At 49.1% G+C, this 27,993-nt stretch overlaps 11 protein-coding genes across 11 annotated transcripts; 7 read left to right on the top strand and 4 right to left on the bottom strand.

Moving 5' to 3' along the window:
• Nucleotides 1–752: 752 nt before the first annotated feature.
• Nucleotides 753–2,119, bottom strand: N7529_009391 (uncharacterized protein; the record flags this gene model as incomplete). Its single annotated transcript, XM_057244918.1, has 4 exons — nt 753–1,581; nt 1,632–1,759; nt 1,852–1,952; nt 2,017–2,119. The coding sequence occupies 4 exons, from the start codon at nt 2,117–2,119 to the stop codon at nt 753–755; spliced, it is 1,161 nt and encodes a 386-aa protein (XP_057093181.1).
• A 166-nt stretch (nt 2,120–2,285) lies between these two features.
• N7529_009392 (calpain-like protease PalBory) lies at nt 2,286–4,973 on the bottom strand (the record flags this gene model as incomplete). The annotated part of the gene is made up of 4 exons (XM_057244919.1): nt 2,286–4,181; nt 4,228–4,453; nt 4,505–4,872; nt 4,935–4,973. 4 exons carry the CDS (start codon nt 4,971–4,973, stop codon nt 2,286–2,288), a joined length of 2,529 nt encoding a protein of 842 aa, XP_057093182.1.
• A 578-nt stretch (nt 4,974–5,551) lies between these two features.
• N7529_009393 (putative peroxisomal carrier protein) lies at nt 5,552–6,738 on the top strand (the record flags this gene model as incomplete). The annotated part of the gene is made up of 4 exons (XM_057244920.1): nt 5,552–5,652; nt 5,720–6,264; nt 6,319–6,556; nt 6,615–6,738. 4 exons carry the CDS (start codon nt 5,552–5,554, stop codon nt 6,736–6,738), a joined length of 1,008 nt encoding a protein of 335 aa, XP_057093183.1.
• Nucleotides 6,739–7,215: 477 nt separating this feature from the next.
• On the top strand, nt 7,216–8,094 carry N7529_009394 (thermonuclease family protein; the record flags this gene model as incomplete). The annotated part of the gene is made up of 2 exons (XM_057244921.1): nt 7,216–7,563; nt 7,654–8,094. 2 exons carry the CDS (start codon nt 7,216–7,218, stop codon nt 8,092–8,094), a joined length of 789 nt encoding a protein of 262 aa, XP_057093184.1.
• A 286-nt stretch (nt 8,095–8,380) lies between these two features.
• On the bottom strand, nt 8,381–9,190 carry N7529_009395 (adenylate kinase ADK2; the record flags this gene model as incomplete). The annotated part of the gene is made up of 2 exons (XM_057244922.1): nt 8,381–8,967; nt 9,019–9,190. 2 exons carry the CDS (start codon nt 9,188–9,190, stop codon nt 8,381–8,383), a joined length of 759 nt encoding a protein of 252 aa, XP_057093185.1.
• Nucleotides 9,191–10,049: 859 nt separating this feature from the next.
• N7529_009396 (uncharacterized protein) lies at nt 10,050–11,101 on the top strand (the record flags this gene model as incomplete). The annotated part of the gene is made up of 2 exons (XM_057244923.1): nt 10,050–10,139; nt 10,202–11,101. 2 exons carry the CDS (start codon nt 10,050–10,052, stop codon nt 11,099–11,101), a joined length of 990 nt encoding a protein of 329 aa, XP_057093186.1.
• A 42-nt stretch (nt 11,102–11,143) lies between these two features.
• Nucleotides 11,144–11,590, bottom strand: N7529_009397 (uncharacterized protein; the record flags this gene model as incomplete). Its single annotated transcript, XM_057244924.1, has 1 exon — nt 11,144–11,590. The coding sequence occupies one exon, from the start codon at nt 11,588–11,590 to the stop codon at nt 11,144–11,146; it is 447 nt and encodes a 148-aa protein (XP_057093187.1).
• A 1,088-nt stretch (nt 11,591–12,678) lies between these two features.
• N7529_009398 (DNA primase subunit PRI2) lies at nt 12,679–14,286 on the top strand (the record flags this gene model as incomplete). The annotated part of the gene is made up of 3 exons (XM_057244925.1): nt 12,679–12,868; nt 12,918–13,468; nt 13,522–14,286. 3 exons carry the CDS (start codon nt 12,679–12,681, stop codon nt 14,284–14,286), a joined length of 1,506 nt encoding a protein of 501 aa, XP_057093188.1.
• Nucleotides 14,287–14,967: 681 nt separating this feature from the next.
• sec23 (GTPase-activating protein SEC23) lies at nt 14,968–17,496 on the top strand (the record flags this gene model as incomplete). Its single annotated transcript, XM_057244926.1, has 5 exons — nt 14,968–15,060; nt 15,119–15,246; nt 15,303–15,597; nt 15,656–17,221; nt 17,278–17,496. 5 exons carry the CDS (start codon nt 14,968–14,970, stop codon nt 17,494–17,496), a joined length of 2,301 nt encoding a protein of 766 aa, XP_057093189.1.
• Nucleotides 17,497–17,936: 440 nt separating this feature from the next.
• On the top strand, nt 17,937–18,625 carry N7529_009400 (60S ribosomal protein uL11; the record flags this gene model as incomplete). The annotated part of the gene is made up of 4 exons (XM_057244927.1): nt 17,937–17,940; nt 17,999–18,032; nt 18,114–18,559; nt 18,612–18,625. The coding sequence occupies 4 exons, from the start codon at nt 17,937–17,939 to the stop codon at nt 18,623–18,625; spliced, it is 498 nt and encodes a 165-aa protein (XP_057093190.1).
• A 3,197-nt stretch (nt 18,626–21,822) lies between these two features.
• On the top strand, nt 21,823–26,781 carry N7529_009401 (uncharacterized protein; the record flags this gene model as incomplete). The annotated part of the gene is made up of 3 exons (XM_057244928.1): nt 21,823–23,456; nt 23,506–26,107; nt 26,158–26,781. 3 exons carry the CDS (start codon nt 21,823–21,825, stop codon nt 26,779–26,781), a joined length of 4,860 nt encoding a protein of 1,619 aa, XP_057093191.1.
• Nucleotides 26,782–27,993: the final 1,212 nt, after the last annotated feature.

The raw sequence follows: 27,993 nt of genomic DNA on the forward strand, positions 1-27,993 counted from the left end.
TTCGATGGTAGGCTATGTCTTGGTGGTTTCGGTAAGTATTCGTTCGATCAGACGGTAAATATTAGGCGGCCTTTCTACCCGTTGTGTCATGACTCGGGAGTTCCTCTCCCGAGAGAAGTGTGATTCCACTACCTAGAGCTTTTAGATACTGGTATATTGGGCGTTGCCCAAGATGGCTCAGAAATCGACGGTCGCTTTCACAGTCGACATTTTGCTAAAAATTCAAATCAGTTTTGCGTTCAAACATACATCATGTTAGCTGGAACAGACGGAGTGAAAGATAGGGAAGGTAAGAATTATATGAAGGAGATTGTGTATACCCCGTCGATCAGCTATGCCGTCATGCATCCTGACTGGGTGACGAATCTATTCAGGATTCGCTCGGACAACGATGTACATAGCTTGATTAGCATGATGGGGCATGCGAGTACCTGGTACCTACCTGCAAGAGCCGCAGCGAGTAGTTCTACGGGAACGGAATCTTCGAGATCGAGGTCATTTTGAAGTGCTAGGGTAAGGCTGTTTGGTGGTCATGCATCCACTTCATAGTACAGCAATTAGTTAACATCCATACATACATCTTCGCATGCAGGTGCAATTCAGACCAACGTAAATCTGATATAGAAAAGACAAAGAACACAGTCGCATTGACATGCAGAATTATTCTTGGAGAATATGACATAAAGGTAGATCGAGGTATTTTCATAGTGCTCTAACAAAAAAGACAAACAGAAGAAAAGCAGCAGCCGCAATCAAGCAGCACCAAGGTATTCCAAAGATTTTCTCAACTCCCTAACAGCAGTATCAACATCATCAAAAGTCAGCGCGGAAACCGCCCAACGAGCATGCTTCTGCGCCAGCTGGACAGAGCTATCATCGACACCATGAGACGGCTGGGGCGGAAAATAAGGAGCAGGCGTAATGGGCGCATGAGCAGCCGGGCTCGGCACAAAGGTCGGAGCAGCGGGTGGGGGCGTAGGAGTACTAGCCGGGGGATCGTAAAAAGAAGCCGGGTCCGGCGCTGTGGAGGGTCCAGCTGGGGGCGGAGGGAAGGACTGGAATGCAGTGGGCGTATCAGGGAGGTTCGGGACGGAGCCGATAGTCGCAGGTGTGGAGGGGAGGTTCAAAGCGCCTTCGGAAGCTGTTTGCGCTGGGGGGAAGCCGGGAGCATTTGTAGGCACGGAGGGAATCTCTGGTACGGAACCTTGAGGACGCGGGGCAGACGATGTGCGCGATGGATGGAGAGACTCGTCGAGAGTAGATCTGCGGGCAAGGTCGCGGCCAAGGCGGTCCGACTCATCTGGGACTTCTTCGATAGAGGCTTGTCTTGGTTTAGAGGCTTGTTCTGCGATGGAGTCGTCAAAGGCCTGGACGTCGGGGTCGCCGACGAGTTCTTCTTCTTCTTGCTTTGGGGCTGGGTTTGTTTCGTTTGGGTCCTCGCCGGCTTTGAGCGCCTTGACGATTCGAACTGCGTGGAATTTGGCGAACTTGATTCTTCCTGCGATTTCGGGGTCCAGGGGTCCCCAGATGGAGCACAGTTCGAGGAATGTAGCTGCTGCTTGGAAGGTATCTGCGGTTTGCCTTGGAATACAATTAGTCGTTCGTATTCTCCTTTGCTGAGAGGAGCTCACTTTGTGACTTTGTTAGCGTTCATGGCTGCCTCGGCACGACTGAAGACCTCCAATCCGAATTGCTCGACATAGGCGCTAGCCGCAACTATATCCGTAACCGTCTCATTCTCTGGGTTCTCAACTTTGAACTGTTCACAGCAATTCATTCAGCTACAGTTCGACGAGTGTGTTGTGCGCGGAATGGTGAGCGATGGGGAGAACATTGGCGCGGCGAACTGACCTGTTCCAGCTTGTCGACCAGATTCGTAGTATAGAGTTTGATCTCATCATCTGTATTATGAAGACCTCTTTCGATGATTTGGTTCACGATATGAAAATTGCCTACATCATTGGTTGAATCAGCTCAAATGTTCAATTGCACGCTGCGCGGGGTCCTCAGACTCACACCAGTAGGCCACCACCGGTTTTGCACTCTCGACCTGAGCGGCTCTGATCGCAAAGCGACCAATATCTGCTGATCGCAGTCCAGCTGGAATACTACTGGCCATTATTGAAGTTGTGTATTTTAGAAAGGAGGTGAACAGATGACGTTTGGAGACACCGCCCGTGTGCGGGGGCACGGGATCTTATCTTACGGAGATCTATTCGTGTGCCTTCAAGGCTGCATCTTGTTGATATTTCAAAATGTTTCAACTATTTAAGAGTATCTGGGTATCATTCATCTTCAATCGCCCATTTTCCAATCTCCACTTTCTCTTCTGCCAGCGCCTCAACTTCAAAATGGTCCTCTATTTGCCCTCCCGGACCCCCAATGCGCTCAATAACAATCCAAACATTTCGTTCCACATTGGGGTACAAATCGAAATCCTCGATTCGCACCCCTGATGCAGTATCACTGTGAGTTCCATCCTCAGAGGTAGCCAGGGTTTCCTTGTAAGGCCCCTGGCCCAATTCCACAGTCATCAACACGGGAGACGGAGCAACAGCTCGAGTGCCGATGGTAGACCGCTTGTTTCGCGCAATGAGTCGGATCCGCGTCAAACGAGATATGCGCAGAGATGTCAACATCCTGTCTTTTCCCGGTGGGAGAATACCGATGTCAGATAGGACAGCACGTCGCCCGGCAGACTCGGAGGCTAATTTCTGGACCACGCATGGAATGGTGGATGAAATCCACAAAGTGAATTGACCGAGTTGGTCAGGCGCAAAGGTGGAACAAACGATTGTGTATGTGCCTTTGTCCAAAGACTTGGTCTCGGCCAGGGCACAGCCGCGGCGGTAGTCACCACTGTCTGCGATGATGTCTCGGCTTCGCACGCGCGAAATGCGCTGGCCGTTGGACCAGAATAATTTCACGTGGGTTGCTAATTCTGCTTCTTTGGTCTCGAGCAAGATGGAGACGTCTGTCTTTTCCGAAATTTGTAGACTGAATTGTGGATTGGAGTGGTATCGAGGTGACTCGGCATTGCCACCGGCTGTCATTCCTGTCCAAGAACCAGCTGCTTTGGTCAAGCAGAGATACTTATCTAGCGAAGGTGCCACGGTGACAGGGGCTGTTGAGAACGCTGACAGCGTGAAGTTCTGGCTAGACGATGGGAGCGATTGCTCCGAGACAACTGCAGTATATATCGAGTTGGGAGGCATTTCCAGCCTCATGAGGGTATTAGGTGAGTCGACGTATGGTCCACGATGAAGTGCACCGTCGCTGAGTGATACCCTTCGACCATCCGCTTGAAAGATGTAGATGCTAATGAACCCAATTTCACTTTCTGGCTGACCAGTCTTGAGCTCTTGGTCGTCTGTCTTGAAATGTTTTCCAAGTAGCAGCCAGACCGTTCCTCCTGTCTTGCTGGAGATAGAAAACTGGGGATTCTTAACAAAACATCCAGCGATGAGTCGACCGTGTGATAAATCCCACGTGAAATGAATATCCTCGCGATATTTGAATAATCCGGGATTCCAGTTGAGGTAAAGATGCTCAAAATTTAGGAGAACTTGTTCACACTCCATCCAGAATGTGCCTGGTGAGAGGGGCGATTTGCCATTGGTTTGGTCGAGATCAGCCGTAGAAGTGCTTTGAATATTGGGTTCTGCGCCGGCCCAAGGATTCTTCAGAAGAAACTGGCGGCGACCCTGGATCTCTTTCATGTCCAGAATAGCATAATCATGCTCGCCCACCAAGGCCAGGCCTTGTTCTTCTCGTTCGGTCAATTTTCCAGTGCCAATAGTTAGCACCACGTCGCCGTGATAGAAGGCGTTGTATAACCGCCCCCAAATCTCATCCGATGTAGAATCGTCATGGTGTAAAAACACTTGCTCGGGAATCCAACCAGTCAGCACCCACAAGTCAGTACCCGAGTTACTGCCTGGAAAATCATAGCCTCCGCGAACCTTCAAGTAAGCTTTTTCCACGAGAGCAGGCCACAGAAAGTTGGAGTCGTTGCGGTCGATCACATAAAGTGACCGCGAAGTCTTCGACGATGGCAATCGATCATCGATAATAACCTTTCGGAAAGACCCATTAAAGTAGAAGCGGAAAATATACTTCCCGCAACGTGATAATATTGGGGTTTTCTCCTCATTGCACGGGTACATCGTCGGCGACGCATGCTACACTCTTTAGCACTCACCCAAAAATAGAAAGATAATTCCATACCTTTCCAAGACCTCGTTCCGATCGAGATGTTGTAGCACAAAGACTCGCAACAACCGAACAATCAGTCAAGACATCCTGCACAAGATCCGTCTGACCCGAAGCCGACATAGACGGAACGATTGCATTATTAGTCGAACCAGCCTTCGCCTGCAACAAATCTCGTGGCCGTTTCCATCCTGCAAAAATATCTCTCTGGCAATCAGAGAGATGCAGATCAGGCGCATCTCTGTATTCAATTAGAAGCGGTATATTGATGTGTCTGTAACCTGCAACCTACGTAAAAGGCGGCCCTTCATAAACAAATTCATCCTGGTGTGGATCCCGAATCCACGGCGGAAAGATATAACCATTCAGCTTAGCGCCTTCAAGTATAATGATTTCTTCACGGGTGGTGAGCTTCCGCGTGGATGCAGGCGGCCGCAAGGCAAAGGCATTCTGAGGCCCCGCACGAGCAGCAGCCTTCCAGTCTGTGGCGCCCTTGATCTTTTCAGCTTTGATGATCAGTTCCTTGCATTTTGAATCGAGATGCTTCTTATCATCCGCTGGTGCTAGACGCAGCGCTTTCATATAATGTTCCGCGGCATTGATAGCCGCATTCAATGCCGCTTTCTGGGAGGTTGCTGCTGCTATCGCTTCTTCGGCGGTCTATTAACCTATTAGCTTTGTGTAGCTTATAAGAAGAGACGATCGGCTCAAACTGCACATACTAAAGCTTCCGACAAATATGTGGAGCGGGATCTCGACATGGTGGTTGGAGTAATCAGATCAGATCAAGTAAATTACCGGATTTGGTTCAAGCCGAGAGGGTCCCGTAATTAATTTCACGTTCATTTCGACGTGTTCACTTGGTTTACTGGATGTGAACCATCATATCTAATTATATACACCATGAAACCTACATCTGAACAAACGATATTTCCATTCAAAAAATACTTCAACAAGTGAACAAAATGAAATTAATGAAGTTATAACAACATTTGAACTTGAAACGTGATGTAATTGATGACATAAGTCGATACCGAAAGTGGACCTCGGCTCATTTTAAGGTGAAGCGGCCGAGGTGCATCTGCCAAAGATCACATATCCGATGAGAGAGTTACGCTCTTTTTACACTTTGATCTCGGGTGACTTCGGTATGATCTAGGTCAATTATCCTAGAACACCTTTCTCACATTCTTGCCGTGCTTTTCTACCTCTCTCCGTGATTCGGAGCAATAGAGCCCCGCTAAATATTTCTCCTATCCACCGCTAAATCGAGCTTTTTCTTAAAATCTTATTCTTATTTGTTGAACTCCCTTGATTTCGAATACCCTTCACATACAACATGGCTGGTCAATCAAAGCCAGCCCTTTCGCCATGGGGCAGTGCAGTCGCAGGCGCGACAGGCGCCGTGCTCGCAAACGCGATGGTATACCCTCTTGACTTGTGAGAACCCAGGAGAGATCCAATGATGAACCTAAAAGTCATGCTGACTAGATCGCTCCCATCGCAGGGTCAAGACAAAACTACAGGTACAAGTTAAGGAGAAGAACGGCGCTGCACCATCCTCCGATCTCGAGCACTACGAATCGACTCTGGACGCCATCACCAAGATCGCCGAGAAGGAAGGTATCAGCGGCCTATATTCTGGAATGGCAGGATCCCTCCTCGGCGTCGCCTCGACAAACTTCGCATACTTTTACTGGTACAGCGTCGTAAGAACGCTGTACATGGCCTCCGCCAAATCACTAAAGCCCCCTGGTACCGCGATCGAGCTATCTCTCGGTGCTGCTGCGGGCGCCGTAGCCCAGATTTTCACAATTCCCGTGGCGGTGATCACGACTCGCCAACAGACACAGCCGAAGGGCGATAAGAAGGGATTGATTGAGACGGGTCGGGAGGTTGTCGAGAGCGAGGACGGCTGGTCCGGCCTGTGGCGTGGTCTCAAGGCTAGCTTGATCTTGGTCGTTAACCCGGCCATCACCTATGGCGCGTACCAGCGTCTAAAGGAGGGTCTCTTCCCTGGCAAGAATAACCTCAAGCCCTGGGAGGCATTCCGTGAGTAGTATCACATCTCTGGAATTCACCCATCACTCTCTAACGGCATTTTAGTTCTCGGTGCTATGTCCAAGGCTTTGGCTACCATCGCTACCCAGCCTTTGATTGTTGCTAAGGTCGGTCTGCAGTCTCGTCCTCCGCCAAGCCGGAACGGCAAGCCCTTCAAGACCTTTGGTGAGGTCATGAAGCACATTGTTGATAATGAGGGTCTACTTGCCCTTTTCAAGGGAATTGGACCCCAGATCTTGAAGGGTCTTTTGGTCCAAGGTCTTCTGATGATGACCAAGGAGAGGTATGTTCAATATGTTCGTTCAACCGAAATATCTGGTTCAGTGCTAACTTTCATCAAGGATGGAAATTCTCTTCATTCTCTTGTTCGCCTACCTGAAGGGCGTCAAGAAGCAGAAGTTGGGCAAGCTCGTGGATACAGCAGCGGCCAAGGCTCAAACTAGCATGCCTGCTACTCTGAAATAATTGTCTTTTGGTCCATAGCTTTCCCCTTTCGGTTCATACTTGGTTTGTCACTTGGCGCGTTGGTGCCCGGTAGGCAATGTTGGATTATGAACAGTCTAGACAATTTTCGGACTTACTTTCTGTAAAGACTTGATGTGATAGAACCCTGTGTCTAACTTGAATATATAGATTTGTATATGCTTATCACATTCTACCTGGTCAATGAGGCCCTATTTTAATCTGTACTTAATTCATAAAACTCTTATTGTGAAATTGCCCAGAGATAATATGCATTAAAACGATGGTGTGTGTAACAGGCCGTTGTGGTCAATTCATTGAAAGCCCTAGCTTAGTGGCGCTGACCGAGTATACCCGTGCAACGATCATCGCGCCCCAAGACTCACCGCGTTGATCGCTCTACCCAACCATCACCACTTCTAATCATAATAATTGGGTACCTCTCACCTCACATCCGCCATAGAAGTGGCATGGGACGTGATGCGATGGCCACCATGGAGCACCGAGTCGACCAATGACGAAAAACAAAGCTCCATCCTCGACTGGCGGGCCTACACAGAACCGCGAACCCTCGCCTCAACCCTCGTCCTAACGAGCGGCATTCTCCTCGCAGTGCGATTCCACCGATCCTACCTACGCAGAATCCCCGACGCACCCAGCATCTCGGCATCATACCTCCGCCGCCGCAGTATCCTAGGCAAAGTGACCAGCGTCGGCGACGGAGATAACTTTCGCATCTTCCATACGCCCGGCGGTCGTCTAGCAGGATGGGGCTGGTTACCTTGGAAAAAGGTTCCTACGAGCAAGAAAGAGCTAAAAGATAATACTGTTCGTAAACCCCATTTCCAACAAATAAACAGAACACAACCAATACCGCCACCACCACATTGTCCAGCCAACTAACAAGCAAATGCTCAGATCCACATCCGACTAGCAGGCGTCGATGCCCCCGAACTTGCGCACTTCGGCAAACCCGAGCAGCCGTACGCGCGCGACGCCCACACCTGGCTAACGAGCTACCTGAGCGGACGGCGGGTGCGCGCGCTTGTCCATAGGCAAGACCAATATTCACGGGTAGTAGCAAGCGTGTACGTGCGGCGGGCGGTGGACTTCCCTCCATTCCGCCGGCGGGACGTTTCATACGAGATGCTGCGGCGGGGGCTGGCGACTGTGTACGAGGCGAAGGTTGGGTCTGAGTTTGGGGGGGAGAAGATGGAGAAGAAGTATCGGAATGCGGAATGGTGGGCGAAGAAGAGGGCGAAGGGGCTTTGGAGGGACTATGGGGTTGGTGGTGGGAATTGGGAGAGTCCGAGGGAGTATAAGAATCGGGTTGGCAATGGGGATGTCGAGAAGAAATAGAGAGCGCTTGAGCGGGTTATGATTATTTGCGTTTGCATGAACATGAATTGAGATGACTACTGCCTGGATTTGGCACCTTGCAACTACATCTTTGTGTATAGTTGTGAAAGATAATGATTATGGAACGTATTATAGCATGTGAACATTATATATGATACACCGAGATATGCGTTAGCTATACATGCGTAAGAGGGGTGTTCCCCGGAGCTCGGATTGCTGAGCGGGCATTAAGACTCGAGCGGTCTTGAGACCGCATAGATAATTAAGTATACAAGCATCAAGCAGGCTAGCAGAAGCGGCGCTCAATCTCAGCGAATAATCTAGGCGTGATTTCATCGGAGCTATTGCCCTCAGCGCGGAAAAGACAGCCCCGACGATCATAATGCTCCAGGAGAGTTTTGCTCGTCTCCTCGAACTTCCGTAGGCGTTGCTTCCATGTATCGAGAGAGTCGTCTTCGCGCTGGGTCAGCGGCTCACCCGTGATATCGTCTTTGCCTGCTACTTTTGGCGGGTGGAAATCTGTGTTATAGACGCGCCCTGAAGGCTCGTGGACCCAGCGGGATGTGATACGGGCGAGAATCACCGAAGGCGGGGTGAGGAGGTGCACGACGAAGTTCACTGGGACGAGGCTGTCTAGGCTTGTTGCCTGGGAGGAAGTGCGTGGGAAGCCGTCGAGGATGAACGAGGCGGAAGGGTCAATTGATGATGCGGGAGTGGTGTCTGCAGAAGAGTGCGAGGGTGGAGATGATGCCGATGCTGGGGAGTCGGGCTGGCGGAGCCAACCTTTGGATTTCATGTCGTCGGAGATGAGGTTCAGGATCATGGAATCAGGGACGAGATTGCCGGACTGCATTGCGGCTTCGGCTTGCATGCCTGTTCTTGTTAGGGATGCATTTTCAGTGCGATGTGGGTGCTTGTACTCACCGAGCGGTGTTCGTCGGCGCACATTCTCTCTCAACAGATCACCCGAGCTGATTGAAGCCAGCTGTGGGAATCGGGAGAGGAGTCGCTCGGACTGCGTGCCCTTTCCTACTCCTGGTGCACCGATAAGGATAATGCGAGCTGCCTTTTTCAGCTGCTTGGTCGCGTGCGACATTGTGATGTGGGAGCTGGCCGAAACCCTTGAGGCTTTGGTTCCTGGATTGTTCCCAATTTCAACGATTCGAATGCTGGGGCGCGGGAGGAACCGTGGGTTGGAATTTTATGCGGGTCTATTGCGACATGAAGTTCGAGGCAGATTTTTACTTTGAGGAGAAGCTTGGAAAGCTCAAAAGATAAGCAGTCGCATATCTCAGATCTCAACGTGATCCTGTGGGGTTGAGGCTTGATTCTTTCGGTTGCCGGTGAACGACACTTCCGAGGAAAACTACAAAGTCCGGGGACAGGTTGAGTGTTGATATTATTGTATTTGTACTCTGCAAATTTGTGTAAATAATTTGCATACATATGTGCAAATATATCAAAGTAATGCTTATATTCGGCATAAACGTCTAGTTTCACATGCTTCGACACATGTCTGAATCCCCGGGTTGAGCGCGACCTGAGGTGTCTTGTCGGGGAAACTTATTATGTAAGCGAGAACGTGATCAGCGCGAAAAGCACGCGTCGCGTTGTTCAATTAAGTGATGTTTTGTACAGAGCAGTGATGAAACATCTCAGTAATTATCTACATATATACCTAAGTAGCGACCTGGTTTCCCGCCTGGTTTACAATTCAAGCTAAGCTAAAAGATTATAAGGCAATAACTAGAACATCCTATCAGAACAAGAACATACATATGTATATACGTAGTAGTTGTTATAGCCAGTTGTCCTGATAGGTCGGAATGTCCCGGGATCCACTCCCACTCCATCCGCTTGATCACGTAATATAGGCCAACATCTGCTGGAGGGATTAGAGAGACACCACTTCTGCTTCAAGACATACTACTGCCACGATCTGGCCGTATCTTATAATGGGGATTTTTCAAGAGATTATTGAGAGCAAGAGTGCTGAGGTGTGGACCGATGATACTGAGATGTGGAAGCTCCTTGGCTACGAGGCAGTGAGTGGCCCCTCTTCTGAATCTTTCATTGGCACAACTTTATTCTAACACCCACAGCTCAGCCAGTTCGTGTGGATCTGATGGAAAGGATATGTGACCTTACAAATTTAGCGGTTGGCGTAAAGTTCTCACCTTCTCTGCAAGCCAACCCGCCACCATTAGTTCCTGTGGAACGGATTCGAAAGGGACTGAACATTTGCCCCCACCGACTCAATGGTTGTTATTTGTTACAGCTTGATGAAACTACCATGCTCAAAGTCGGAGTAGGTGTTCAAATGGGAGAAGCAGAAGCTATGATTCTGGTCAAGAATCAAACATCAGTCCCTGTTCCTCAGGTTTTCAATGCTTATTTGATCGAGGATATCGGATTCATTCTGATGGAGAAAATAGACGGCATCCAGCTCGGTCAAAGCTGGCCAGAATTACCCCGAACGCTGAAGGAGTCATTCGCACAGGAGCTACGAGGCTATATACAGCAATGGCGCCAGATAAAGGGATCATTTTTCGGGACGGTCGATAATGGCCCATGCCGAGAGAGTGTTTTTCAACACCCCTGGGAGAACAAAGTCTACCACTATGGGCCGTTCACTTCCCGTAAAGACTTCAATAAGGGGATGGTGGAGGCTTTGGCGAATTCTAGGCCGAATCAAAAACTAGAGACAGAGCAGGATAAGCTCTTTGCAGAAGAACTCCTCATGTCTGGAATCGACCAGGAAGAAGTCAAAGTACTTACTCATGGCGACCTGGACCAGTCTAACATCATGGTTCGGGACGGGAAAATCACAGGGATCATTGACTGGGGCGCTGCAGGTTACAGTGTGCCAGAGAGGGAGTACTACGCCTTGCGGTGGCCAGCCTTAGATTCAGACTGGCGCGAACTCTCTACATCTATTCTACCGCCAGATGGATACGATTATTGGTATAACATCAACCGTCAAATGATGCTATACACATGTATCTAAGACTGAGCCATCTTGCCGTTTTCAAAGCTCCGTCCCACTTTCTCAGAGCGATCTCAAATCTACCCAGTTTGCCCCCATGGCGGTTTTGATGTATTCTGCTGGCTTTCCAATCATCACCTTCCAAAATCCAGATGTCCCAGCAGGCACGAGTTCCTCGATCTCAAGCGAGAGCAATGCGCTGAATATCCAGTCCTGGCAATTTCGTTTGCCATCGGTCGGTGCTTTTTCAGCGGTAATGATCTGCGCGGCTTGCCGTCGTTGTTGATCGCTGAGCCTCGACAGCGCACAAAGTCCGTATGCTTGCTGGGTAACGAGCTTTGTGCCGAATCGTGGTTCGAATTGGAAAAAGCCCCTCATTGGGTCGAGAGTTCGCACATGGAGGAGGTCGCCAATTTGGCTTGGTGGTATGTTAATAACCAATCCCCAGTGAGATGGCTCTTCTGGGGTTAAACCGGCTCCGAAAATTTCAACTGATAGTGCATACGACATGGCATGTCTGAGACTGCTGCTGTCTGCTCAATTTGGTAAAGATTTGTTATAGTCTGGTCTGACGAGGCTTTCAATATTGGTTGTTATTCCTGCGTCTCACGGGTAAGATTATTGTCTTGATAGCTTTTCTTGATTTACTAAAGGTAGGCAATAGTAATAAAGCATGAAAGCAGTTCTGGCTGAAAATAAAATGTATGTATGAGAAAAATGAACCAAATTATCTACAGCCTAGAGCTGGAACTCTGGACATATTTATGCCTTTTCTCTTAGTGTGGTTAGTTTATGAAGAATCACACTGAGTTTCGACCTTTGCACCACATTTCAGTAAAGAAAGGATCTCTTCCAGACTGTATTGCAATATACAGGGATCAAATTGCAATTTATGCAGTTAGACGCTACGAGCGCTTTTATGAACCCCGAAAAGCAATTGATCATAAGCAAGGAGTGCGCAGTGAAATCCGTAAACCTGGCGCCTGAATTAGTGCATACATTCTGGAGTTGCATGAATGCATGACACTTCTCAATAGCTTTCTCCGACAATAGTGGTTATGGCGCATGAGCCGCACTTTTTCATAATCGGAACACATTTTCTTTTTGTATGGTATTTTTGGGAACAAATATTGGACCAGAATAAGCAAGCGAGGCAACACAAGAAAGACATAAAGTTAGTTGGCGCTTCAAGAAAATGAGGTGAACTCCACAATCGCTGCACTGCGCCATTTCGGTCTTTGGTGTGAGACATATGCTAGATGTATATTCCTCGAGCGAGAGGTTAGGAGCTTATAGGATCCAAGGAGTAAGAAAATTCGTATCCGGGTTCTCTACGGAGTACTGCCTGCCGTCATAGTCTCATTTCTGTAGTTACTTCCCGGGTTTCTATGCAATAGGCTGCATAATGTTTATTTTAAAAAAAGCCCTAGAGAGCCTCAACAGTTGATATTACCCGCGTATTATCCCCGAGCGGGGAAATTGAATTACGTAAGGAGTCACGTGAGCAGCGCGTGAAGGACGCGTCGCGTTGATCAATTAAGTGATTCTCTTGTACGAAGAAGTGACGAAACATCTCACAAAACACAACAACCGCCGTCATGATCCGACAAGATGCCAATCGTATTGATCCAAAACGGCGGACTATCATCGACCACAAGAAAAGACAATTCGCAACTGCAACATTCAAGCAACAAGACTATCCCCATCGCATGAACATCTATGATACACCTCCTACTGCGGAAATTACCCTCGAACAGTTTGAGCAATGGGCCATTGATAGGCTGAAGAGTGCGTGCACTTGGAATTTTGACGCATTTTGCATACTAACCTTGAGCAGTTCTGGCTGAGATCGAAGCATGTTCTTATCGCAACAAATCTCCCGCGGAGACGTCGAGCTACATTACGCCTCTCCTCCAGAAATTCCTTCCTCTTTCCTCAAATACCTCCTCCTCTTCCGGTTCGGCAGACCAGCGTTTGAAAAATGAACGCCAAAAGGACCACTACTCCCACTTCATCCTCCGTTTGGCCTTCTCCGCCACGGAGGATCTCCGTCGACGATTTGCACGCGCCGAGACCATGCTTTTCAGATTCCGTTTTCAGGCAGATGATTCGAGAGAAAAGCGTGCATTTATTGACAGTTTGAACCTCGACTGGGAACCTGTGAGTGATTTTGAGAGAACGGAGGTTGCTGAGGCTCTTATGAGTTCCACCCCAGGGTTGCGTCGAGTGGACGATGAAACTTGGTATAAGGTTGACTGGGAGAAAGTTCCTGAGTTGATCGAACGGCGTTCAGTTTATCTTCAGAAAGGAAAGGCCTATGTTCCCGGACGAGAACAGCTGAGCATGATCATGGCTGAGTTTACTGCTCGCCTGGAGCGTGCACTCGAGGTATGTTTTCTATGGTGTGGTAATGGAAATTGTGGTTGCTCATTAGTCATTAGCTCACAAGTCGGGCACTCCCTCGATTGGACGAGGACGATCGTCTGACGCCCATTTTGAACCATCTTTCGAAAAACTTTGGCAGCGCCGAGTCGGTGTACTCGGAAGGCGAAGGATATGTGGATGGAGCTCCAATCACAGCCGGCTCTATCGATCAATTAGCTCAACAGCACTTCCCGCTGTGCATGAAGAGCTTACATGTGAATCTGCGCAAGAACAACCACCTGAAGCACTTTGGTCGACTTCAGTATACGCTCTTCTTGAAGGGTATTGGTTTGTCCCTGGAAGAGTGTATCCTGTTCTGGCGTCAGGGATTCAAGGGCAAGACTGACGACGAATTCAATTCGCAATACAAGTACAACATTCGCCACGCCTATGGTGAAGTGGGTGGAGACGTCAATCGCCGCGGAAAGGGATACACACCTTACTCGTGCCAGAAGATCCTCGGTGATTCAAACCCTGGCATTGGTCAGACTCACGGTTGCCCGTATCGTCATTATTCTGTCGATAACCTGGTTGGTTTCCTCCAAGCTACCGGTGTTAATGACAAAGAAGTCTTGCGGGGTGTGCGCGAGGATGTTGGCAAGATGCGTTATCACATTGCTTGCAACCGTGTGTTCGAGGCAACACACAAAAATGAGATCAAAAAGGTCAAGGAGGATGGAACAATGAGCGCAACGGATCTTGATACCATTGTCCACCCGAACACCTATTTCAAGCGGAGTTTCCTCTTGAAGCAAATGTACAAGACGCCGAAGGACGCATGAGGTGAATGGCTGGCTTCACATGTCAATTTTTATGAGCTTATGTCTGTTTTCTTATGTTTTCCATAGTCGGCGTTACCGGAAGCACAGGCTTGTACAATGCATATTTCATACCAATCTAATCAAAAGCTAGGGCGTGTATTCATATTTTTTTGTTATAAAAAAAATTATCTAGGTCTAAGGAGTGTGACCACAGCTGATTCCCAGAGAATCCGAAAGGATCAGAATGACCTCTCAAATCCAGGTGCCCAGCAACGGGTCGAATCAATCTCCGCTCAACTAGAAGACTGCTACATCATGGAAGAATGAAAGCTGTCAAAAAATAACATGTTTAAAACACATTGGAGTCGGCGTGAAGTTGAAAGAAAAAAGAGAGAAGAGAAGTGCGGATGGCCGAGTTTTAATGATGTTTTGGTACGGGAGGCGGGAGTGTCCAACTGTGCTGCAACCTGGCCTCACTCGCGGACCAGACACTCCACACAACGTACTTCTCCATCTCGATCAATCATTCCCTAGCTATTAACAGGGGACTCTACTTCATTTTGGGGAATTGGATTATGCTCCAGGTGCCCCTATAACTTGGTTTCTTTGAGTAGACACTAATTACCGAGGCTCCCCTTTCCTCGTGACTTCTCATCTACCTACCCCCCTTCTCGTCAACACAGAACCGGAACATCCAACAAGATGGATCTCGAGGCGCTGAAGGACAAATGGAGTGATAGGGAGGACAATGATGGCATCAGGCTCAGTTGGAACAATTTCCCGAGTACTCGAATGGTTCGTGATCGTGGCACCGTTTAACCTTCACCGCATCAGCAGCTAAGACTTGATGTAGGAAGCCTCCCGGCTAGTCGTTCCCATTGGCGCCGTCTACACTCCTCTTAAGCAGAAGCCTACTCCATGGCTCCAGTATGAGCCCGTGAGCTGCAAGCAGCCTTGCCGCGCTGTACTCAACCCATATGCGTATGTGATGCATCGGATTTGATATATCCCCGGAACATGAGCTGACCTGCGGATAGCACCGTCGATGTGCGCGCACGAATCTGGATTTGCCCTTTCTGTCTCTCTCGCAACCCTCTTCCTCCGCATTACAAGGACATCACGGAGAATACGATACCCCCAGAGCTCCACCCCACGAGTACCACAATCGAGTACCAATTGGCACGGCCCGCCCCCGCTCCCCCGATCTTCGTTTTCGTCGTCGACACTTGCCAGGAGGATGACAGTCTTCAGGCTGTCAAGGATGCTCTCATCCTGAGCTTGTCGATCCTGCCGCCCCACGCGCTGGTGGGTCTGATTACCTTCGGTACAATGGTAGGCAACGATGATATCCAAAACAGAATAGTGGCATGATATTGACTTTGAAATACAGACCCAAGTCCACGAGCTGGGCTACACAGAATGCGCCAAGTCATATGTGTTCAGAGGCAGCAAGGATTACAACGCAAAGCAGGTCCAGGAGATGCTGGGTCTGGCCGGCGGTATTCGCCCCGGTGTTCCCCCGCAGCAGCAACCTGCCCGTCCCCTTGCCCCTGCTGCGCGCTTCCTCATGCCCGTTCAGCAAGCTGAATTCCAGATCACCAATGTCCTCGAACAATTGCAGCGTGATCCCTGGCCCGTGGCCAACGACAAGCGTCCCCTGCGCTGCACTGGTGTCGCCCTGAGCGTTGCTGTTGGTCTGCTCGAGAGTTCCTTCCAGAATTCAGGAGCTCGCATCATGACTTTTACTAGCGGTGCCGCCACCGAAGGCCCCGGCCACGTTGTTTCGCCTGAGCTCAGAGAGCCCATTCGTTCCCACCACGACATTGACCGGGACAACATCAAGTACTACAAAAAGGCTGTCAAATTTTACGACAACCTCGCCAAGCGCGCCGCGAACAATGGCCACATCGTCGATATATTCGCTGGATGCCTCGATCAAGTGGGTTTGCTGGAAATGAAGAATCTCTCTAACTATACTGGAGGTCACATGCTCCTTACAGACAGCTTCACATCCTCACAATTCAAGCAATCGTTCATTCGTGTATTTGACAAGGATGAGGACGATAACTTGTTGATGGGCTTCAATGCAAACCTCGAGGTGCTTACAACCAAGGAACTCAAGGTCACTGGTCTGATTGGTCATGCGATTTCACTGAACAAAAAGTCCAGCTCTGTTGGCGAGACAGAGTGCGGCATTGGCAACACCTGTTCATGGAAGATGTGTGGAATCGATCCATCCTCCAGCTACGGTATTTACTTTGAAATTGCCAATCAGGCAGCTGCCCAGCAACCTGGCCCTCAACAGGGTATGATGCAATTCTTGACATACTACCAGCACTCATCTGGGTTTTACCACCTGCGGGTGACTACTACCGCGTGCCCCCTCAGTGGCCCTGCTGGTGATCCCGCTCTGGCGCAGTCCTTCGACCAGGAGGCTGCCGCTGTTCTCATGGCCCGTATCGCAGTGTTCAAGGCAGAGGTCGATGACGGTCCCGATGTCCTCCGCTGGGTGGACCGCATGCTGATCAGACTTTGCTCCCGCTTCGCTGACTACCGGAAGGATGACCCGACATCATTCCGATTGGAGAAGAACTTTACCCTGTATCCTCAGTTCATGTTCCATCTCCGCCGAAGCCAGTTCTTGCAGGTGTTCAACAACTCACCTGACGAGACTGCTTTCTACCGCCATGTCCTGAACCACGAGGACACCGGTAACTCTCTGGTCATGATCCAGCCCACCCTCGACTCATACTCTCTTGAGCAAGAAGGTGCTCAACCAGTGCTGCTGGACTCCGCCTCTATCCAGCCTGCCCACATTCTCCTCCTTGACACCTTTTTCCACATTCTCATCTTCAACGGCGAGACCATTGCGGAATGGAGGAAAGCCGGGTACCACGAACAAGAGGGCTACGAGAACCTCAAGATGCTGCTCGACCAGCCTAAGGAGGACGCTAGAGTTCGTTTCCACTTTCCCCACTCCTCTACACTGTGCCTTGACTAATCTGATTTTAGGATCTTATTGCCGATCGCTTCCCACTACCCCGTTTCATCGTCTGTGATGCCGGTGGCTCTCAGGCCCGTTTCTTGCTGTCCAAGCTGAACCCGTCAACCACCCACACCACAAGTGGCTATGGTGGCGGTGTCTCGTCACAGACCATCTTCACTGATGACGTGTCGCTCCAAACATTCATGGATCATCTGATGAAGCTTGCTGTATCTGGAACCAGCTAGATTTGATGGGACATGACCATCATGAGAGCAAAGGGCGGTCTGTCGTCGACCCTCGGGTCTTGTGTATCTTTAGCGGTGATTTAACTCCTTTGACGCGATATAGTAGTAGATTGAATGGATTGATACCATGACAACTAATCCTGGTATTTTTCTTTACTTACATTACACTTATATAACGCCTCTAAATACAATTATGGCTCGAAATGCGATAGCTCCAAATAGTTTTCCTAAACAGGCAAGTGTCTAGATCAGGGCTGTCACGTCACGTGATAATGCGACAAGCCCTAATATCCCAATTTGGCCACTCGCTTAGTTAGCTCTGGAGTGGGTCCCGCTAGCACTCTCGACTGCTCAAGTTAATTTCTTCGCTCCTTTCCTTTTCTCTTCTGTAACCAACTTCTTCGACAACCAAGGAAGATCGACTACCTTTCGCACTCGCCATGCGTAAGTATCATCTACTTGGCCTCCTGCAAGATGGCGACTAACATTCCCTCGTGATCAGCTCCCAAGTTCGATCCCAATGAGGTGAAGATCATGTAAGTGAAATCTTCTCAAGGCTCTTCTTTGGATCAATGGAGCCACATCAAGTCAACAGGCACTAATAAATATTTCTCTAGCCACCTGCGTGTGACTGGTGGTGAAGTCGGTGCCCAGTCCGCTCTGGCCCCCAAGATCGGTCCCCTCGGTCTGTCTCCCAAGAAGATTGGTGAAGATATCGCCAAGAACACTGGCGACTGGAAGGGTCTCCGTGTCACCGTCCGCCTGACCATCCAGAACCGTCAGGCCGCCGTCTCGGTTGTGCCCTCCGCTTCTTCCCTCGTCATCAAGGCCCTCAAGGAGCCTCCTCGTGACCGCAAGAAGGAGAAGAACATCAAGCACTCCAAGTCCATCCCCATGGACGACATCATTGAGATTGCCCGCACCATGCGCTCCCGCTCTATGGCCAAGGAGCTCCGTGGTGGTGTCCTTGAGATTCTCGGTACTGCTTTCTCCGTCGGCTGCCAGGTCGATGGCCGCAGCCCCAAGGATGTCTCCGATGACGTCAAGGCTGGCGAGATTGACAGTGAGTTTTGTCTGCATTGTGCGTGTATTGGTCATTGCTAACGGTTTCGCAGTTCCCGAGGAATAAATTATTCACTCTTGGAATGATCAAAAAAGAGGAGGCCTATCTGATTTCTAATGCGTGCTCTCTTAATGCTGAGATGCTAGTTGCAGAATATGAACGGTTTCCCAAACCACAAAAAATATTCATGAGTCATGACCTATGATACCATTTCTTAATTCGTGAGATGTTCGATTGGAAAAAATTGATCAGCTCGCTGTTTTTTCTCTCCGGTTGTATTTCTCCATTCCATTTCCTGACGCCTTTCTTGTTTTCTCGCCTTCCTTGTGGCGATGAGAATATTGAAAGGCCATGCCCGGCGCAGCCGACAGTCCGTCTTCCGATGGAACCCCCACAACACTCTGGCCCTTACTGTTCTCTCCCTACGGGGTTTGATCATATCAAAACGTGGTATAGGCTTATTTTAAGTGGGGAAGAAGAAACCAGTCCCATTACTCACCGCGGTATCCTTGGAGCTTGCTCCGTGGGTACAGTGGTCCATATTTCGGGTCTACATCTCTACCAAAGAGATTCAGCTTCGTAGGCTGTAGTTAGCTAGCGAACAAATTTAAACAAAAATCTATATCTGAACCTCAAACTTTCTCTCTGAAAATTCATCCTATCGTATCTTTTCTATCCCTGGAATTAGTACACCCAGACTACCAGGGGTAGCACTAGCGGTGTAAATCCAACCAACGTCCCTCAACATGACCAGGCTACCCTGCATATAGGCAGCATGCATGTACACGACATATATGCACCGCAATGCTATCAATACATGTACTTAAGTATTATGGATATGATATGAGTGGCTATGTCGAAGAATCACTTGCTTCAATTAATTCGCCTCATTTTCGTGCAAATGAAACTCCATCATTCAATATATATATATATATATATATATATATCCCGATATACCCACCACGTGACACCTTGTCTGCTTCGTGTCACCCCATCTGTACAGTAATCAGGCCGGAACATACAACATATATGATGGAACAGGGTAAATAGAAGTTTCTAAATTACACGTGAATGTGGCTAGAGAATATTTGTACAACGCTGCTATTTGGGTCTGAAACATAACGGCCTACATTGCCAACAAACGGTGTATCCGAGCGGTGCGCACCAATTAAAATTTACGTGGGTAATATGTGTGTTGGCTAGATCAGGCTGTATAGGAATGGGACTATTTGAATATTGGACCTGTAGAGTGAAGAGGATGAGATTTCTATATGTACATATAACTTATGTAGGTATACAAAATTCAAAAAATAAATAAATAGAAATTGTACCTACAATATCAGCGACAATCTTAGCATATGCACATCCACAGTGGGGGCTAATTATCTTTGAAATGCTTTGGCACAAGTGGCTCTGCGATATTTAGGGGATTATCAAGTGGAGTTTAGCTTTTTTTTTTCTCTTTGCACTTGTTAGCTTAGTAGATTGCGATGTGGATTATACCTGATTTAATTTGTAAAAGAAAGGCGCTAAAAAAAACAATAATATCAATTACTCAATCAGCTCCTGTATCAAATATTTAATCAATACTCTGTTGCCTCAACAAGGCTGAGCTTTAGTAATTTAGGGACAAGCAGCGGCAGCTCGTACCACCCGACCGTAATAGTGCCAAGAAAGGATGCGACACACGGTGGAGTTAGATATGTCGATCTCTGCGACCTGTGTCATGGACGTTGAACCAAGAAGGGTCTGGAGGATTACAACCGTCTAGGGATGTAGATCAGTGCAATGAGAATATTAGAATATTACAGAGAATATGCTGTGTATGAAATATTAGTCCTACGGTTCTTACTCAGTACAATGTAAAGATATGGAATATAATCGTTGAAGGTACCTAGGGAATTATAGTAATTATGATAATCATAATAATCACCGTTAATTACGAATATGAAAATAGATACATATGTATGAATCATCACGGATACATATAATGACCAAGTTGTACGAATCATAGCACAACCTATCCTAGGGAATTTATAACCCCCCAAAGCTAAGAAAAAGGCCGCAGGGATCGTGGTGGGAATCCCGGTCTAGTAACCCCAGAATCATCCCAGATAGGCAAGGATCAGAGGCAGATGAGGCGGCCAACAAAGGGGGCCTGCGCGTGTCATCACAGCGGCTAGGATCCCAAGTACTACCTAAGGTAAGTCGAGGTGGCGTTTGATCCAAGATAACGATGCAGCAAGTGTGAGTATATGCAGTTATGCAGCTATGCAGTTGTGATGTACTCCATTTGCCGAATAATATCAGTAGAATAGAATGTCAGTAATATCAGGTAGGTTCAGCCAAGTCTCAAAGCCCACTGAAACCGAGAACGGGCTCGACTCGATCACCGGCGGGGCGTCACCGATCCATCACTAGTCGCCGTGATGGGACCAATGATCCACCAGAAGTTGAGTTCGTATGGAGTCCTCCAGCCAGAAGGAGGGTTCAGCCGTTGGAACGAGTGGATCTAGTGGATAAGTTGAGTTGGTGAGTGAGGTGAGGTGAAGTGTTTGTTGAAGGGGAAGAGAGAGGGTGAAGGGGGATTTCTCTTTTTCTATAGTTAGGGTCTATACTCACTCTCTCTACAGCCTCATCTTCGATACTTCTCTATATATTTCTCCATCTGTGTATATGTTTATACATTCTGCATATGAAATAATTAAATCAAATTAAAATCTAAAGTAAAGTCACCAACTAAAATATACAAAAAGAAACAAAAAGAAAAAAGAAATCCTATATCCCCCACTTACATATATCCACCGTGTCCACTCACTTCTCTCTGCTTTGCGACTCAACTTCTCACATCACCTTTTCTTAATCTTATTTTTTTTAGGTCTCCTTCTTCTCTCCTTCTCCTCTTCCTCATTCTTTACTGATATTGATCGATCCGCAATTCCTGCCAAGATCACACCTTATTGGCTAACGAAAAGATACATCGTGAACTGGGACATTTCCTGTCTCCCCTTGCGTCTGAACCTTTTCCAACTTACACTTTTCCCCTTTCGACATTCCTAGCAAATATTGTGTATCTTGATCTATCCTTTTCCAACTCGATGATTTGAGAAGCAAGAACTTTACCGATCTGGTTTGCGCCCACAATACCTGGTTCACATAATGAGGTGTCGGAAACGTTTCAAGCATGCTTGTTGAATGTTTAGTCTTAACTTGAGTCGTCATTCTGGCTTCAAGGTCGCTCTTTGAGAAGAAAAGAGGCAAACATGTATCCGACCGTCGCACCTTTTCCTCTGGTCCAACCACACCATCGCATGCCCTACGACTCCCACCAAATCTACGATGCGAACGAATCCGAACCTTTCTTGAATCCGATCTCTCGATCCCGTATTCAACTACCTCACCCCGTTCAACGACTTGATCACCGCGATGGGTCCGGTTCCAGCTCTAGCGCGAACGTGGAACATACCTTGAGAAGGAAAACTCCCAGCGGAACCCTGGCTGCGGGGTACGATGGAACACCTGTTGATACCAATCAACCTCCACCAAAACACATCTTGGTCTCGCCGGAGTCCGGCCAATTCTTTTCTCATCCAGGCATGCAGGAGAACTGGCAGATCCTGGACCAGACCGCCTTGAAACAGGTGAATTTTCCACCCGTTTTCAAAAATGATCCGGCCGGCAATGCGATTCCCAGTGAGGTGGTTCAAGATGCGAATGGGACAAGTTGGGTTCGTCCAGTCAACTATCCTCCGGGAGTTGACTCGATGTTGAACCAAAGCTTGCCCCTACAAGCATCCCAGCGCATCTTGCTACAAAATGGGGCCTATGTCCCAACCGTCCTACCTGCCACTCTGCAGTCATGTCTAGGACCGACGGCTTCAGCTGGCACTGGACCCTTTGGCCCCTACTGGCCGAATGGTGTATATATCCCATATCGTCCAGCTGCATTTCGCGACGCGCGATTCGAATCTCCGACGCCCTTCACGAAACAGCTAAACACCGGCCAGCCATTCTATGATCTGAACCAGCCTGTTTTCAACCAGGCTCAACCTCCAATTGATATGCACACAGACGGGTTTCCATGGGGCCACTCCATGCCCAATTTAGCTCCTGATCCTCTGTTGAAGCCACACTTCCCACCGCGTCACTCCGAGCAATTACCTTTTCACGTCCGTGCCAACCGCCCTATACAAACCTTCCCCCCTCAGCCATTCAATAACGAGCCCGCCTGGTCCAATCGCCCGCCAGCACATGGATTTCAACCGTTACCCACAGTCGTCGCGAACGCGGAGTTCAAGGAGAAAGCCCTGTCATGGGCTCACGGTGTTTATGTTGATCTCCTTGCAACTATCCACCAAGCTCGCCGCAATAGCATCTCTAATGGCGTTGCGGATAACCGCTCCCGCCCCATAATTCCCGCCATATATCCCAAGCCGCCACGCCAACCGGGTCTCGACTTTTCACAAGCCCATCCCCCCGACCTAACCCGTCATAATAGTTATCCATCTAGTCAGTATGATACGCAACGACAGAACCTCAATGCCTTGGGCAATCAGAAGGCCATTGACTCTACACATCCCGCGCCTCTTCGCGTGCATGCTCGACGTCCGTCTTTGAACCAGTTTGCCCAAAACAGATCTGATACCCACATGATCGGAATGCGAGAGACAGGTCTTCCCGGCGTATCGCCTTTCACAAGGGCCCGTGGATCTCTCTTTAATGAAGGCACTCCCGCGGCAAATGCTGCTACCGCATTAGACATGCTGTCCCATCTGTGCAACGAGAGTCATTGGGAATGGATCGATGGAATGCTCCTTGGAGGCTGCCTGGCCTATGGATTGGGTGATTACCACAAAGCCACGCGATGGTACTCTAGAATCATCGCCCGTGACGCCACGTAAGTGTCCACCAGCCCCTGCTCGGCAAATAATATTAACAAACAGCAGACACGTGGAAGCTATATCAAATCTCGCCGCCACTCTATTGGCGCTTGATCGACGAGAAGAGGCACTACAGAATTGGCTGCGAGCAGTGAAGTTGCGCCCGAGTTTCTTCGAAGCTGTCGAGCATCTGATCGGGTTGCTGTGCAATAGTCACCGCGGCAAAGAGGCCGTCAATATTATCGAGTTTGTTCAGAACTCCCTGCGTCACCCTAAGGATGGCGATTGCTTCAAGACAGATGAACACGCCAGCGAGCCCGAAAGCGATGCCGAAAGCAACCACTCCGATGTGAACATGTACGACAAGGCGTCTTTCGAGTACGATGATGACATTGGTAGAACTCAAGTGGAACCCGGGTCCCCAGAGGCTAAGCCACCTGGTTTTGCGACCAGCGGATATGCAATCTCAGGTGCAGAAAACGGCAGAATGCTGGCATTGGTTCATGCCAAAGGAAACATGCTCTATGCTCTTGGGGATAATGTGGGTGCAGCAGCTGCCTTTGAAGACGCGGTTCTCATCGCAGCTGGTCGAAGGCGCCATGGCATTCAAAGCATCATTAAGCAGATCTTTGCTGCCTTCTCTGGGCCAACTAATGGCATTCCCCAGTCTGAGCATGAATCAAAGGAAAGTATTCTGCTGTACCCAGACAGAGCATTGAAGACCGCCAAGCTTGTTTTCCCTGGTAGCGGCATGCCACCAGGTCTTCAGTTTGTTGCCGAGGGTATGGCTCGCAACGCGGCGACTTCCACAACTAGCAATTCTCTCCTTTCCTTGGCCAAAATTTACCAGGATGGCATGTCCAATGTCTCTTCCTCGGGTGCACCGAGATCATCACCTGGCGTTCGGGATATCCTGGCCCTTTACTATCTTTCTCTCTCCCTCCAACCCAGCCCATCTACCGCTAACAATGTTGGTATATTATTGGCTGGGATTCAAAACAACCCGCCAGCTCGAGGCCTCATTCGTCCGAAAGGTGAGGTCCAACATCCCGAGATCCCAGGCGTGTTGCCTGGAAGTGGAATCTCGTTGGCATTGGCATACTACAACTATGGCTTGCATCTGGACTCGCGCCATGCCCATCTGTATACCAACCTCGGCAGCTTGCTCAAGGACATCGGCCAGCTCCATGCTGCCATTAAGATGTACGAGCAAGCAGTGCAGTGTGACGGCAACTTCGACATCGCTCTAGCGAACCTGGCCAACGCTGTCAAGGATGCAGGCAAGGTGAACGACGCAATCACCTACTACAGGCGTGCCGTCAAGGTGAATCCCGAATTCGCCGAAGCAGTCTGCGGCCTAGCCAATGCCTTGAACTCCGTCTGCAACTGGGTTGGCCGTGGTGGGATAGCCCACGCCCGTGGATTCCGCGACCGATGGCACGTCGACGAAAAAGGCATGCTTCGCGACTCTGTCAGCATTGATACAGGATCTGGATGGATCAAGCGGGTCGTTGAAATCGTCGACCGACAACTCAAAGAGGGCGAGTATTGGGGCCGCGGCATGTTGACATCCAGCACGGCCGAGCAGCTGTGTCTGCAACTCGCTCCGGCCTTGGAGTCTACCCGGTTCTCATCTTCACATCGGATGTCTCTGGCCAAACTCTTCCAGTCCTGGGCTGGGCAGAAATGGGAAGGATCTCGTATCGTGCGCCTTATCGAGCGTGCTATCAGGTCGCTTACCTGGCAATGGTATCAGGATCGTTATGTCCATGGCAAAGACTTTCCTGCTTCTAAATATCGTAGGCCGCAACTGCCCGGAGCGCTTTCTGCGCCGAATGCCCCCACAGTCCTACCCTTCCATACCTTCACTTGTCCTTTGTCGGCGAAGCAAATCCGCCAGATCTCCCAACGCAATGGTTTACGGATTTCGACTTCGACTTTGCGACTCCCTTGGCTTCCACCAACTGTGTTCCCGCCACCGGCTCCGCCTGCTCCGTATCTTCGAGTAGGATATGTCTCGTCGGACTTCAACAACCACCCCCTTGCGCATCTGATGCAATCAGTTTTCGGATTGCACGACCCCTCCCGAGTTAAGTCATATTGCTACGCCACGACAGTAAGTGACAAGTCAGTGCATCGCCAGCAGATCGAAAAAGAGGCGCCCGTGTTCTACGACGCCAGTGGGTGGCCCGTCGAGCGACTAGTCCAGCAGATTGTCGACGACGGCATCCACATCCTCGTCAATTTAAACGGTTACACTAGAGGAGCTCGCAACGAGGTCTTCGCTGCACGCCCGGCACCCATTCACATGTCCTTCATGGGCTTCGCCGGTACCCTTGGTGCTGAGTGGTGCGACTACATCCTTGCCGACCAGCTGTCGATACCGCCGGAGACACTCAGTCCGGGAAGACGTACCACACGCATCGAGGATCGGCTGCTGGAAGAAGACAATGGAGAAGAGCTTGAAGATTGGGTTTACGGGGAAAAGATTGTTTTCACCCGTGATACCTTCTTCTGCTGTGATCACCGACAGAGCGCGCCCGACGCAGGCGAGAAGCACGTAACATGGGAAGAAGAGCAATCGCGGCGCTGGAGAATGCGTAAAGAACTATTTCCCAAACTAAGCGACGACACCATCATCTTGGGTAATTTCAATCAGCTGTACAAGGTAAGTTGTCTCCCCTCCTCTCCCATTCAACCCAGCCTAACAAACCCCAGATTGAACCCACAACATTCCGCACCTGGCTTCGAATCCTAGCGCGAATCCCCAACGCAATCCTCTGGCTCCTCCGCTTCCCAGACCTAGGCGAGCAAAACCTACGCGACACAGCCAAAGCCTGGGCGGGCGAAGAAACCGCCTCCCGAATAATCTTCACTGACGTCGCCCCAAAAAACACGCACATCGCGCGCGCCAAAATCCTAGATTTATTCCTCGACACCCCCGAATGCAACGCACACACAACAGCAACAGACGTCCTCTGGAGCGGGACGCCTCTCCTCACGCTCCCGCGCTACAAATACAAAATGTGTTCCCGGATGGCAAGCAGCATCCTCAGCAGCGCACTGCCAAAGACCGAGGCTGGCCAGCGCGCCCGCGAAGACCTTATCGCTTCCTCGGACGAAGACTACGAGGCGAAAGCCATCCGGCTCTGCCTTGACCTACAGCATTCATCTAGCGGACATGGCCGCGGGCGATTATTTAGTATTCGGGAGATGTTGTTCCGCGACAGATACCGCAATAAGCTGTTTGACACGGGGCGGTGGGTGCGGGATCTTGAAAATGCCTATGAGGCTGTTTGGGCGCAGTGGGTTGGTGGCGAAGAAGGCGATATCTGGTTATGATGTGCACTGCGAATATACCCCTTGAGCGATTTTTCTATTTTTTTGCATGTGGGATTGATTTTGTAATGGATATTTTGGTTGTTTCTTCTTCTTTCTGCATTTTTTTGTGCTGTACACGTACAATTAGCGGATGAGTGTTGGATTGGCGTTTGGGCTTTTCTTACTACATTGGATATATGTTTTGGTGAATAGATTGAATAGCAGAGGTCTTACAGATGTTTAGTCTGAGGCTATGTTTAACGTCATGCTCTTCTTATTGGGTTTTATCAAGGTATCTGATTAGATAGTTACCTTCTCTTCTAGGATGACATTGCCATCTAGTTTACATTATCTGTCTACCTCATCCACGATATCAGCTACCAAGGAATTTTGAATTGAAGCATGCTTGCTGTTCTCCTGCCTAGGTGGTACAGGTCACTTTTGTGCCCTAACTACATATAGCTACATATGTATGTAATAAGAGTGATCAGTGCAGAACGCTGTGCCGTTTTCTTTTCCGTTATTTTCCTACAGCTAGTGTAGCCAAGCCTACTTCAGACCTCCTAGCTCTGTTTGGTGTTATTTCTAGCTTACGCAGCGCAGCGTGGCAAGGCCTATCTTATGACATTCTGTGGTCATTTTGGAGCCCAACACGGTAAACGCCAACATAGCTTTTGTTTTAACGCACTCCTTTGGTGAGTATAGGGGCTATATCCCTGTACCCCTAAGCTGTATCCTCTGCCTCTTTTGAACCTTTTTCTTCTCTAAAATTTCCTTGGATATCTAAGACATATAAAGCTATAAAGCTAAATCCGCATTAATAATCCTAATGGCAGCCTTTCATGGAGAGAGAGCCAGAGGGCGCAGGGGGTTTAAGACGTTTGTTCTCTTATTCCTCTTAAAGGATTTAGCCTCAAATTACCATGTTTGGCTATGAGCGTGGATACGGCCTAAGGCAGTGGTGAAGTTGGTATGGTACCTAGGTAGGAGTGCATCTGTGACAGGACGGCTGGTTCATATATAAACTAAAACCGCAGTCGATTGGCCATGAAGGGCTACATGGGTACAGAGTATGAGCGTAAGAAGGCAGAGAGGGCAGAGCTAGAGCGCAAGGAGGCAGAAAGCTGGAGAAACAAAGAAATAGATCGCAGAATAGATTGAGGTGTAGATTGGGCTTTAGGTCAGACTAATATAGCCTTGGGACCCATAGAGCAATTGAATTTTATATCTGAC

The sequence above is a fragment of the Penicillium soppii genome (genome assembly GCF_028829465.1).
Source record: "Penicillium soppii strain IBT 18220 chromosome Unknown utg000007l, whole genome shotgun sequence".
Classification (NCBI taxonomy): Eukaryota; Fungi; Ascomycota; class Eurotiomycetes; order Eurotiales; family Aspergillaceae; genus Penicillium; species Penicillium soppii.